Genomic DNA, 13,967 nt, shown 5'->3' with positions numbered 1-13,967 from the left:
ACTACTAATACACTATATATACTTGTTGACACTTAGAGAGCACGTAAAAGAAGTCTTGAAATATCATCATTCGACTACTAAGACAATATATATACTTGTTAAAACTTCTGTCATCGTAACTATGAGAGATATTGCAAAAATATGCCCTTCTCTGTTTTATACCTGTTATAATTTTATAAATAAATTTCTGTTAAACTTATTCAAATTGACACCTCGCCAAAAATACGCATGCGTTCGAAATTAAAAATATCTTTTCTATTAATTCATTCGTTCAATTTATTAATTAAGTTAATTCTAGTTTGAGACATCAAAAGTTTGAACGTTCATTACGTATTCACCCCTTCGATGATCAAACTGATGTTATGCAGTGCTGCATCTAATAAAGACATTGAAGAGTCGTCAGCTTCAAGTGACGTCATTTCACTCTTTGTCGTTCCCTTCTGTCTGATGACATCAAAACTCCTTCAGATCAACCCTCGTTTCAGACAACGTTTTTCGATAATTTCCATAAAATTTGTATTTCGAATAAAGAAATTTAAAAGCGCTTTTTTTTCCAATTTCAAAAAGTATAAAACAAATTAATTTAATTACATACATTTATTGCTCAGTTACAGTCAATTTCATTGATAAGAGCCGTGGATTAAAAGTCGGGAATTACTTTTTTTTTTATAAAGTAAACTAACCAGGATATAGGACACTTATCCTGTGTTCACAGGAATTTTTATATAATGCTATAATCGTTTAAAGCTTTTAGTAAAACACATTAAGTGACGATATTTTTGATAAAAAGTTGGATGTAAAAATTCGAATTGCGTATAATAAGTAAAATTTGTATCTAAACGATGATTTTAATGCAGGATATATAAAATGTAATTGTTATTAATTAATTAATGTATTATCTGTATAAAAGAGTATTTACTGAATATATTGTACTTTATTTTTAATAAAAAAATTATTTCCTTACAAAATATCTAATTAAAATTGCTTCTGAGATCGTAGTAGTGAAATATAAAGAATGTCTTAAAGAATTAAAATGAAATCATTTTCTTTCTATTTTTCTTTCTATATTTGAATTTTCTTTGTATAATTTAAAGAAGTGAGCTGGGCTGGAAGTATTATTAAAATTGTCGCGTTAGCAACATAAATAAACCTTTCCGTTATAGTTTATGCCAACGTCCAGGAATCTTGATCTTTGTTAAGAAAAAAAGATTAAAAAGTTTATGAAACGATATAAAAATGTATTATATAAGGTACTAGAATAAAATTTTATTATATAAGGTACTAGATGTCGCCTGCGGCTTCGCTCGCGTTTAAGGGAATTGATTAGTCAAGGAATAGGCAAAAAATGTAGCCTTCCTTGAAGTTCAAGTTTGGTTCACATCAAATTTCATCAAATTCGGTTCACCGGTTTGGTCGTGAAAGAGCGACAGACAGATAAACAGAGTTATTTTCACATTTATAATATTAATATAGAAAATATATATTACAAGTGCTTCAGCTACATTGGGATCAGAGTAATGTATGTGATGTTTCATATTTATTATTTATTTATTATTATTAACTGCAGAGCACAAAAAAAGGTTCTCATGAAATTTTCGAATCTCATCGGACAGCTGAGTTATTGTCGAGACACAGATTTTCACAGATTTTAATTTTATCATAGATTATATAAGGTATATAAATTAACTTACAGATCTCCCAGCGTTGTTGTTATGCACGTTTATCTTCGACTGTAGATCATCAACTTGCTCTCGGATGTCCAGAAACTTCTTCGAGAATTCGACACCATACGCCAAGTTATGGGAGCAACCGCTCCATTCCCACTTGTTCGCTCTAGCTCGCCCTCGGTCATGGGAGGCACGATAGCCGAGAGGGTCGCAGCCACAAGAGAGCAAGCGGCCTTGTGCGCAGGCGCGTGCAATAGAGTGTGCCACTCCCGCTGCTGTCAACGCGTACAGGAAGGCTGTCTCACGGAAACCTGTTGAATAATTAATTACTTAAATAACCTTAAGATCTATTTTAGTGTGCTCAGTATGAACGATATTTTGCTTTACCGATTGACAATAACATATTGCGTCGCAATTATTTGATGTTTAGATTCAAAAGGTACTAAGAGCTTAAGACTTGATAAAGGAATGAATTTGAAAACTGACGAAGGTTTTCTTATTCTGACTGTACATAAAAAAAAAAAAATTTTTTTGCAATTAAACACTTTAAAAACATATTGATATAAATATCAAGTGAAAAGATAAGATAAGTTTTCTACAAAAAATAATTACACGCTTATAGAATCGAATGCGAAACGATGTCTTGCCCCACGTTATCATCGCGACGCATCTGTTATAATATCAGCTATGCTTTCTCGTTCACCGCTCCGATCTCCGGAACGCGGACGTCGCGATCTCCATTTATCTATTTTATTGCAATAAATTAAATAGAACCATTCGAGATGCAAAGATAAGCTATTGGACTCGAACAATGTAATCTTTTAACCATAAAGATAGCGATTTGCATTCGACATCGGTCGGATGCGACCCGTACTTAGTTAATTGTATTCGGCTGTAAGTTAGTCGGGCTAATAATGCGCTATTCCTGCTATTTCATTGTATCGAACTCAATGGATCGCTGTGTCGTAGACATCGTTGCGATTTTAAAAGCTATACTCGTTCAATGGGCAATTATTGTGTTGTAATTACGCAGTCACCTAAGATAGATTAACGTTCTAATATACATACTTGTGTTTTATTAGCGGTACTTTGACTGGGTGTTGAAATCAGCTACATTTAATGTACAGTGTAGACTTAAATAAATAATAAATAAATATTGGACGACATCACATATTACTCTGATTCCAATGCAAGTAGCTAAAGCACTTGTGTTATGGAAAATCAGAAGTACCGACGGTACCAAAAACACCCTGACCCAAGACAACATAGACAACTAATGAACTTATTCTACATCGACTAGGCCGCGAATCGAACCCGGGACCTCGGAGTGGCGAACTCATGAAAACCTCCGTGATCGAGTAGTGTATACATACACTACTCGATCACGGAGGTCACCATATTTATAATAAGTTTTATAGTGCTGGCAAGACTGCCAATACTGTACTATAAGAGGGTACCACCCAACAGTAATTCTACCGCCTTATATCAACTTCACTTAATTAAGTTACCTACCACTTCTTCTGAAATTATCTGCATGGGAGCAGCTTAGTAGAATAAGCTCTAAACCTTCTTTCTCCTCAAAGGAAGAACAGCCCTTTTAATATTCAATTTCAAAGTGAATGGTCAATTGTTTTTAGTTTGTCAAATCGAACCGTTTTATTACATTGAAATTTTCTCACGATACCTACCCAATATTATCTGACTTAGTCGATGAATCGAATAAGAATCGATTAAATTAATTCGATTGTGGCAAGTGGTTAATACTGCTACGTTATCTGTAGAGATTAGTGGGTGCAGAGCCTAATTGAGAAGGAGATACCGCTGATTGAAATAATGACTATTTTATTTTTGATATTTGATTCTGTAAAAAGACGAGTTATCCTTATAATGATTTAAGAGGCCCTTAAAAACATTTAATATGACACTTCATTCCACTCATCTGTTTTTATTAGTTAAAATCTTCGTTAATCGACTCGACTTATTATTTTATATAAAATTGGTAGAAAGGCTCACAAATGGTCCACCATATGATAAGTGATTACTGCCAATAAACATTGGCACTCTGAGAAATATTAACCATCCCTTACAGGGTCACTGACCTAGGGAATTAAGATATGTTCCTTTAGATACTTTGGCTCAATCACTCCTCAAACCTAATCATAAGAATACTGATTGCTCTTTGGCGGTAGAATATGAGATCAGTGTCAGTAGTCAGTTCTATCTGAGCTGAGATGGCCCAGTGGTTAGAACGCGTGCGTCTTAACCGATGATTACAGGTTAACCCAGGCAAGAACTACTATATGTATATGTGCTTAATTTGTGTTTATAATTCATCTTGTGTTCGGCGGTAAAGAAAATCATGAGGCAACCTGCATGTGTATAATTTCATCGAAATCCTGCCTTATGTGCATTCCACCAACCCGCATTGGAACAGCGTGGTGGAATATGTTCCAAACCCTTTCGTTAATGGAAGGGGAGGCCTTATCTCAGCAGTAGGAAATTTATGGCCGTTACAGTTCTATCTCAAAGTATACACCTGACGTTGGCTTATAGAACATGTAGGTATAATTTAAATTTAAACATTTATTTCTAGCACAATATATGTTCACAATTTAACGATGACATCCATATTTTGTTGCAAAATATCGTTGAAACAAATCAACGCAAAACTTTTTGTCACGCGCATCTGTAAGCGCATGAAAATGTATAAAACTTTTAAAATATATCCGTCTCGGTTTTAGATCGGCCAACCTCGCAAAAACGAACAGCGCATGATTTAGAATGATTCACGTATAATAATATGATAATCATTATAAATCAACCATTATCTCTGGACTGATCGTTCGTCAGATGAATTAATACGTCCTTATAATGCAAGGCCCCTTTATATATGTAGCACTTTTACGAGAAATCAATTAGCATAGTTTTAATCAAGAAAAACCTTCGACGTAAATCTGAACTCAGTAACGAGCCAATGAATAGGGGACCTATTCCGTGTCACAATTTAGTTTCCTTATTTAAATTCTTAAAAGATTTAAGTCGATCGTATGAATTTTCACTTAACAACGGAATCGTTCGAGATGTAAACGAGTGATAGTTTATATTATATTGGTTCTAAATCATTAAAGCTAGCCAATAAGTCGTTCGATATAAACGACCCGCTACACTATCAATCGGAATTGACTACAGTCGGACGAATGTTACGGTGTGCAAGCCAAGTAGGGTAATGTTATTGTTTATTTATAAACTTGCCCGGCTTTTTCCAGTGACCGGTGACAAATTTATATTTGTCGATCGTTGGAGACGCGATGAAACAGATACGATACGATTTATAATATCGAGTTTGACGATACCAAGACAAGGGCAGGTTATACGCTACGAGAATCTAGCGTGTGACGAATTAGGCGTTGGAGGATTTGTTCTTTTTTTTTCTTGACTATAACAAAAGAGTTTAGTAAATAAACTTAACCGTTTACAATATTCGTCAAATATGATTCGTAAGATAATACTTATGTAATTTGCTTAAGGATATTTATCGTTACAAGGTATTGTTGTATAATTATGAAAATTTGACTATTTTTTTTATTTTAATCATAATAGTTCTCTTATGGAAAATTATTTGTAACCGACTTCAAAAAGAAGGAGGTTATCAATTTGTCTGTATTTTGTTTTTTTTTTTAAACCTCATATTTTTTGGCTTGCCTGCTATTTTTTTTGTTTGAAAGCTAGTTTGTCTAAAATATATCTTGAAAATGTAATCATTATTTCTTTACTTTTCAGTTCATAATAATTTAACTTTAAATAATTTTGTTTAAAGTCGTTCTTTTTTTTATTAAAATGTTTACTTATCAAATTGATTATAAACCAATGACGTTTATTTAATCTCAATTTATTTGTCTCTAGAATTGCGTGATCGTATTGATCGGCGTCTCTTTATTGTGTGATAATTTAATTGCTTGTTTATGCTGCTCGTTAAAGGATAATATGTTTGTGTATTAAAATCGTAAACTAAATGTGATGTATACCAGTGTGAATTGATACTTTATGTATTGTCGCTATTATTTGAAACAGATGGAAGAATTATTCGACGTATTCAATTATTTATTACCGTTTAATTTAATATAATAAAAACAAGTATTGTATTTACAATATCCTTAATCGTATGATTTAATATATTTATTCACTGATACATTGTTTCTTAATAAGGCTGGGTTTTACCAACTCGTTGGTATTCATTCGTTTTAGTTCAGAGTTTCAGCTACCACGAATAATTGCGAAATATTTTGTGTGCTTTAGTTTGTGAGTACTTTCATATATATATATGCAAATATAATATGGATTGTTAGCTTGTCTAAATTTCATTATGTCACATCAATCTAGGGAACGTCGGTGAAGAAAAACATCGTGAAAATACCTGCACACTAAATACGTGTCTAATTTCATAGAAATTCTGCCACTAGTGTATTCCACCAACACGTATTGAAACGGCGTGATGGAATATGTTGCAAACCTTCTCTCCAATGGGATAGGACGGAGGATCTTAGCCCATCAGTAGGAGATTTACAGGCTGTTGTTAACTGTGCTGGTGTTGTATAGTAGCTGATAGCTTAAGGAATTCCAAAGTTAAGTGCTTTAGTCTCTCAGTACAAATCTATTGTTGAAGTTAAAACTGTTACGAACACCGTTATGAGTTTTTCTTGTTAGGTTTAAAATCTGCTTGTCATTGTTATGCTGAGATATTTTCGCATCGATTATTGGTTACTGACCTGGATTATAATATAATCGTGTACCTTACATAATCACTAATGATTTCGGGTAAAACAAAATGACAATTAAATATCTGTTTGGACTAATTAATGTAATAGCTACATTATGTATGTGCGACTTTTTTTAAATATAACAGTATTAAAAAGGAATAACAAAAAATCCCCAGACACACACACAATACACACTAATAATGCGTGTAAACGCAAATTATATGTGAAATAAGTTCTACCTATCATCATTGTTCTACCTGTTATTATCTATACATACATATAATAAAATTGAAGTGTCCGTTTGTAATAAATAACCGCTTTTCAGTAATTGCATATGTATGTGTACACGGTACATACACCAACAACATATTTTTTTACAATTTTTTCAAGTCTTTGGTCTGGCTAATCTCTGGAACGGCTGGACCAATTTTGACGGAACCTTCACTCGCAGATAGCTAATGTAACGAGGATTAACAATGATAACTTTTTGTAAAATTAAAATGAGCATGAAGTCGCAGACACAGCTCGCGTTATAGTGGCTGTTGTAACCCTAGAGAAGCTTATTTTTTACGAATACATTGTATCTTTATTAATTTGTTATATATATATATATTTATGTACTTTATTTTATCTCATAGAATTTGTTGTTTATTTTAAATTTGGTAATAGTTTATACAAGTATTTTTAGTCTACCTCCTCTCCGTAGATCAAAGGCTTGAAGAGATTCCCTATTGGGATAAGCCTTTGTACACATCAAATTACTTGCGCAGTTAAGTTTGCTGTTTGCAACGTTATCTGTGTATAATAAAGAAATATACATCAACAACATCTTCCAATAAATAATTAAGCTATAACCGATTTATCGTATCATTTTATCATTAAAATGAATAAGGCTCAAAATCGCTCGATCGCTTTTAAATACTCTAATGAATTCCATTATTCATTTGTAACTTTTTTTTTATCGAATGCCCTGAATTTCGAACGGGTGACAGATTTTAAATTCTTCCCTTACACTTGTGGCCCCGTCCTTTTTGCTCGCATACGCTTCAATAATGCATGACATGTAATTATTTTCGATAAAAGTTGTGAACGAAAAACTGCTGCCGATTTACGACACGATTTCTGCAAGTGAAATTTTGTCCTCGTATAATTTCGAACGAATGATAAATAACGTGCTTTTAACATAATGTTTAGGTGTAATACTTCATGTACGTTCTCATATTTGGGCGTATTGACGTTTTAGACGTCGTTCGGTATCGGTGGACAGTCGAGAACAAAAACAAGTAACGCTATTCTAGTGTACAGGTGAGTGGAGAGCGCGTCAAGACCGCAGCGCCACCTCGGTTCCTCGAATCGCGGATTAAATTGGCAAATCACCATGCGGGCCATGTACGGCAACTGGGCGCCGGACAGCAAAAAAAACTTACATCGCTCCTAAGTAAATACAAATTTTAATTATCATATTGAACGTTTTATTTTCATGTTCGATTCTTTATTTAAAAATGTATAGTCGAATGTGGACATTTATTTAATGGGATGCGCATATTGATTGGTTTTTCCGATAGCCCCGGCGGTGGTCGCTTTTTCCGTGTCGTGTAACATGGTTTTTGAGGCGCGCTGCTGTGCCGCTGTCGCGCCCACGCTCGCGAACATCTCGCTAATTTACGATTCTCCTCTTTGTTATTGTAAAGTAGTTTTTCGTTACGATTCTCGCTTCCAGCTCTAAGGGCTATAAATTTGGTGCCAAAAATGAATGAACACACGTTTACTTTGCTGATTTCGCAAACGAATTTCACTTTATATGGTAAATATATTCTTGTTAGAATTTTTGTTTTATTTTGATGTAGTTTATTAAGACCTCCCTGGTTGTTTGTTTAAATAGTATCGTATCATTAGAAATGTATTTATTACGAAATCCAATCGTTTGTAATTACGGATACATGAGACGTAACACTTTGGGTTTTATGATTGTTTTTAGGCAGATAACTCACTGGTGGTAAGACTGTGGAAATCTTTTGGGTATGTACCATCACAATCAGCAATTCTTGAAGCTGATAATCTTAAACATATACGGGGTCAGAAGAGGTTGATACTTTTTATAGAATGTCTCGTGATCGTACTTACCACTTAACATCAAATCGTCATTTTTTGCGACTAATAAGAAATAAATAAAATTTTAACAAAAAGAAAAACCGACTTCAAACAAAACACTATTTTGAAACAAATAAAAATGTACTAAAAAGTAATAAAAATAATTGAATATTTAACATATTTTTGAGAGTCCTCCTAGGTAAAATGAAATAAAAATATTAGACTACTTAAAAGTCGATTTACGATTATATAACGTAGTTATAGTTATTGTTATATTTGGAGCCGGTGTCAGCCACGGGTACACGATTCAACAATCAAAAGAAAGAAGCGATACGAGCCTCTTGATTGACCCAGTATAATATCGTATAAAAGGTAATTTGTAAGAAACATATTTCTTAAAGTATTCTCGTATTGTTTTTTGACAGATATAGTGTAGGTTGGCTGACACCGACTCCAAATATAGCAATAATTATAACTACATTATATAATCGTAAATCGACTTTTAAGTAGTCTAATATTTTTATTTCATTTTACCTAGGAGGACTCTCAAAAATATGTTAAATATTCAATTATTTTTATTACTTTTTAGTACATTTTTATTTGTTTCAAAATAGTGTTTTGTTTGAAGTCGGTTTTTCTTTTTGTTAAAATTTTATTTATTTTTTGATTTTAAGTGAAGCTGATGTTGACTAACTAATTTTTTTTAATATGGATAGATTAAGCGTTCCGTTTATATGAGTCAGAAACTACTTCGAGGACAATTTCAAAGGAAACTTGCGAATAAAGCAAAAATAGACTTTCGAAAATGCGGATTTAATACGTCACGCGGCGTAAACTACAAGGATCCCTCGAAAGAGCTGTAATCTAAAACTATATTTCGTACATCATATGACATCACATCACATACACAAAATTTGATTAAAGATAGTAAGAAATTCTGCCCCATATCGCACCCTAACTGCGAGCCGTATAGGAGTTCCATCACTACATAGTATAAAACAAAGTCGCTTTCTCTGTCCCTATATCTTTAAATCTACGCAACGGATTTTGATGCGGTTTTTTTTAAAAGATAGTGTCATTCAAGGGGAAGGTTTGTGTATATAATACATGAACAATATAGTAAAGAAACACTGATAATTTTAGAAGTTTACGATGTGATGTCGTATATAAACAAATTCTGTAGTATATTTAGTATCAGTATTGCACCCGTGCGAAGCCGGGGTGGGTAGCTAGTTGATTATAATATTCGACTATGATAATTACATAAACATAACCACATTACGGAAGGTGACTCAAATATCCAAATAACCTATAAATAAAAGATTCGACCGAGTATCGCTAACGTGCTCCTCAGAATTGTTCCGTTCCCTTCCGTTCCGTTACTTTGTCATGGATCCTGTGCTCAGAACCTTACCAAAGTTTCACCAAATTACCCTTGAAGTATATATTTTATAATAAGAAAGAATTATCAAAATTGGTTAACGTGATTTTCAGTTATTCACCTATTTGTCGCGCATATACATAATGCAAATTTAAGACTTATGTCGTTTTCACATGGATTCCATCATCGGAAAAAAAAAATAAGTAAAAAGTTATGAGGTAACAAACATAAAAAAAAAAAAAAAAAAAAAAAAAAGTACAGACGAATTGATAACCTCCTCCTTTTGGAAGTCGGTTGAAAATAGCTCATATATTATAAATTAATAAGTAAAGTATATACAGTAATTTCTTGCAGTGAGTCTTTGCTCCTAAGTTTGAATTAAAATGATTTTACTAAAAGTGTCATCTGTAAATAATATAATAGTTTAAACCAGTTTATCGTCAGAAATAAAATGAACATTATGCATATGTATATAAGGGTTATTTTGTATAAAAACATAGACATATTTAATTGTATTGGGCTTACCTAATACGTGTATTGTTTATTATAAACGTTGTTACTAATGGATTTATTTCTACAAACGCATATTCAATCAATTATCAATGGATAATTAAATACAATACAAATTGATTATTTTAAAGTAAAGTATGAAGTAAAAATAGTAAATAATTTACAAGGTTTAATTGATGAAAAAAAATTAAGCATCATATTCGCATCGTTAAAACCTCCATTAATTAGAATTTAAGCTAAGAAAAGGTTTTGGTCCAATTAAAGCTTGTAAGTTACCTGGGCGTTGCGAATCGCTAATCGCCGAAACCATATACAAACCACGGTTACAGGTCTTTGAGTTGCTTATGTAAATTAGATATTTTAACTTGACTTTACTCGTTAAGTAATACCATTTATTTAGGGACCATCACCAGTCACTACACTTCACACAACAACAGCCTGTAAATTCCCACTGCAGGGCTAAAGGCCTCCTCTCCCTTTGAGGAGAAGGTTTTGGAACATATTCCCCACGCTGTTCCAATGCAGGTTGGTGGAATACACATGTGGCAGAATTTCTATGAAATTTGTCACATGCAGCTTTCTTCACGATGTTTTCCTTCACCGCTAAGCACGAGATGTATTATAAAGACAAATTAAGCACATTAATCAGCGGTGCTTGCCTGGATTTGAACCCACAATCATCGGTTAAGATGCACGCGTTCACCACTGGGCCATCTCGACACTTCACACGTTATACATAAAAAACATATTTATTTATAAGATTTTAAATTAACATGGTTATTTCTATTATTAAAGTTATTCATTTCGGGTTATTTACCGTGTTTTTTATTTTTTCTGGTTCACGATATATTCACGTAGATAATGTCGAAATATCGAGCTCCACCGAACAAAAATAAAAAACATGGTAAATATCCCGAAATTAATAACTTAAGTAATATTTATATTTAATATAAAGTGTGCGGCCCTTTAAGACGGTCACAACAAGTATTTATAGGTATAATACCTATGCAGGTAATTTTATAATACTAAAATACTACTATTATTTATTTACTACATTTCATTTAAAAAATAACGTAATAATTATTATAATTAAGAAGTTCATCAGTAAGTATAATTCATCACGTTAGTAATACGCAGTAAAATAAATTTAATAAAAAAGTGAAGAGACTTAGCAAATTACAATAACTTAAAAAAATGTATTTACTAATAAATTAAATAGTAGTAATAACTATAATAGAAACGCTATTAAACTCCATTAATCACACTTAATATCATTGGTGTCAATTTAATATTGTCAGTACGTTACCTTACTTAAACAATAAGATTTAACATATAATATAAGTCGTATGAGATTTGGGTGACCACGGATAAAGATGATGGGAACGTAATAGCGAAAAAAAAGCTCGTGAAAAATAAGTTATTTATTTTACTTAAGTAAGCGATTCAAAATTTCTGCAACATCACTGCGCTCGAGTTAATTAACCCTCAAAAGCGGCCTTAATCCCACGGAACAAAGCTAAATAAAAAAACCACTACACGTCACGTCCGAAATGAAGTGCGGGGTAGTGGTGTATTTTGGACAAATTCATATTTTTATGGGACCTCTTTTGTATTGTTTCTCACAGCTCAGAACGGTCTGAAGAAGCACATACAACACCGATTGAGATTTTATCATGCCCATTAGATGGTCGGGCTAAGTCGCCGTATACACATTTCGACACGTCTACTTCTTATTTAAGCCCTTAACATGTTATTTTAGGGCGTTGATTGCATATCTTTTTTAATTTTAACGTAATTAAAGCTGCTGACACAAAAATGAACAGCTCGGAATCGAACAGAATAACTATTGCACGTTTATATAAAGAAGATGTCAATTTGTCCTGAAAAAGTTCCCACGACATGCCGACAGATAAGTGGGCTTATAACGAAACATCTCGTTTTTGCGGCATCATAATCATATTTTGCCGTCGCTACTTCGTCACCTGTTGACACGTGGTTGATATAAAATGCCAATAAATGTCACGTTTTTATAAAACATCCGGCTCGCGTATTCAGGTCACGTGCGCTCGCGCCGCCGTCAGATTTGTATCGAGGCATGCGCGCCAACTCGCCACCCTGACTGGCACGGAGCGCCATTCTCTCATGTCATACCGTCGACATTAGACTCGTCGTCTGACATGTGCTCTTATCTGACTTCCCATCGACGACTATTAACGCTCGAGGCGAAAACATTTTCCAACAATCGTCTCATTAGCTCGACAAAGGTCATAAAATCGTCCACATTGTACCAGCGTCACGTACAATACAAGCGCTAACAACGTGTGGACGATCACGTGGAAGCGAAACGAATCCTGCCGTCTATCCTGAATTCCATCCTTCCAGTTCTTTCATCGATGTATCTACACGATCGGCTAAAAAAATCCAACGGTCCGAATTCATTATTATCTTTCTTCGACGATCATTGATCGCCATTATCCTAGTTAAAAGCCTCTCTTGATTTGTTCTTCGTTTTTTTTTGGTTTCGTTCATCCGACGACGTTTCAATCGGGACTCTAACAAAAGGCATGTTAAGAAAGATGTTTAAGAGTTTAGCTACGCTATTTTTTCATTATTTTTCAATTTAAACGGAATCGTGTCGTTGAAGGGCCGGAAGGTGTCGTTACGGAGTATTACCAATACTAATAGTGTTCAATCCATTGAACAATGGAACTGGTAACACATATAAAGGTAATCCTTGTCGACTTTATGTTTTATTGTTTGTGTAACAATTCACGTCACATTAAAGATTTACTTTGAACGTTTCACCTCATGGTATAAAAGGTCAAAATAAAATTTGTGCATCTGTACAAGTACGAGGAGAATCCAGTTACTTTGAGTTCAGACAATTCCAGTTAAAATATTAATTGGTAAAGTCGGCGGGGCGCGGGGCAGGCTCGCCCGGACGGACCCACACGTAGCGTGAAATCGCGGGGCGCGGGAGCGGCCACACCTGGCCACCAAGGCCTGTCTTATTATTTGTTATCTCCCATCCTCCATGCTCGTAAATTTCCACGTCAACGTGTGCGATGATTGTGGAAAAAATAAGATCGACAAAGCCTTTTCACACTCAGAGATATAGACATAAAGACTTACAGCGATCAGTAAATACCGCAAGAACATAATGCGGTCGGTCCCTTCGTCCGGTGGGTCTTAATATGCGTGTATAATTTTTCGTCGTAATAAATTCGGATTGTAATAGCCGATCGCGATTGGTTTGAATGTTTAGTTGCATTTATTTTAATAAAATTTTCATCTCAACTTTGGGACTGGTCTGGTAATATGTTGATTGTTGCCACCTACGTCTTCTCAATGAATCGTACAGTCACTCGCGAGCCATTTGCGACAAAGTTATATAAATAAGTGATTTTATTGGCGTTTTGAAGGTTTTATTACGCGAGATAATTAAACAATCAGCTTTGTGGGAGGTTGCTTCGAACTGCAGCAACATTTTGGTTAATGTCACTTGAAACTCTTGTCGTGTTTGCAAAATTAATTTTTAAAATATTCCACACTTCGTTTAAG

At 33.9% G+C, this 13,967-nt stretch overlaps 1 protein-coding gene across 1 annotated transcript in view; it reads right to left on the bottom strand.

The window, feature by feature from the left end:
* LOC124531350 (protein Wnt-10a) overlaps positions 1–13,967 on the bottom strand; it is a 43,363-nt gene that overhangs the window by 16,967 nt on the left and 12,429 nt on the right. Inside the window, exon 3 of the mRNA XM_047105886.1 lies at positions 1,692–1,978. Within this exon, the coding sequence (XP_046961842.1) occupies positions 1,692–1,978 (287 nt within the window). The remainder of the gene's footprint in view (positions 1–1,691; positions 1,979–13,967) is intronic.

Source organism: Vanessa cardui, chromosome 7, assembly GCF_905220365.1.
Source record: "Vanessa cardui chromosome 7, ilVanCard2.1, whole genome shotgun sequence".
Lineage (NCBI taxonomy): Eukaryota > Metazoa > Arthropoda > Insecta > Lepidoptera > Nymphalidae > Vanessa > Vanessa cardui.
Note: the sequence above shows the minus strand (reverse complement) of the source record. Positions and strands in the feature narration are given on the sequence as shown.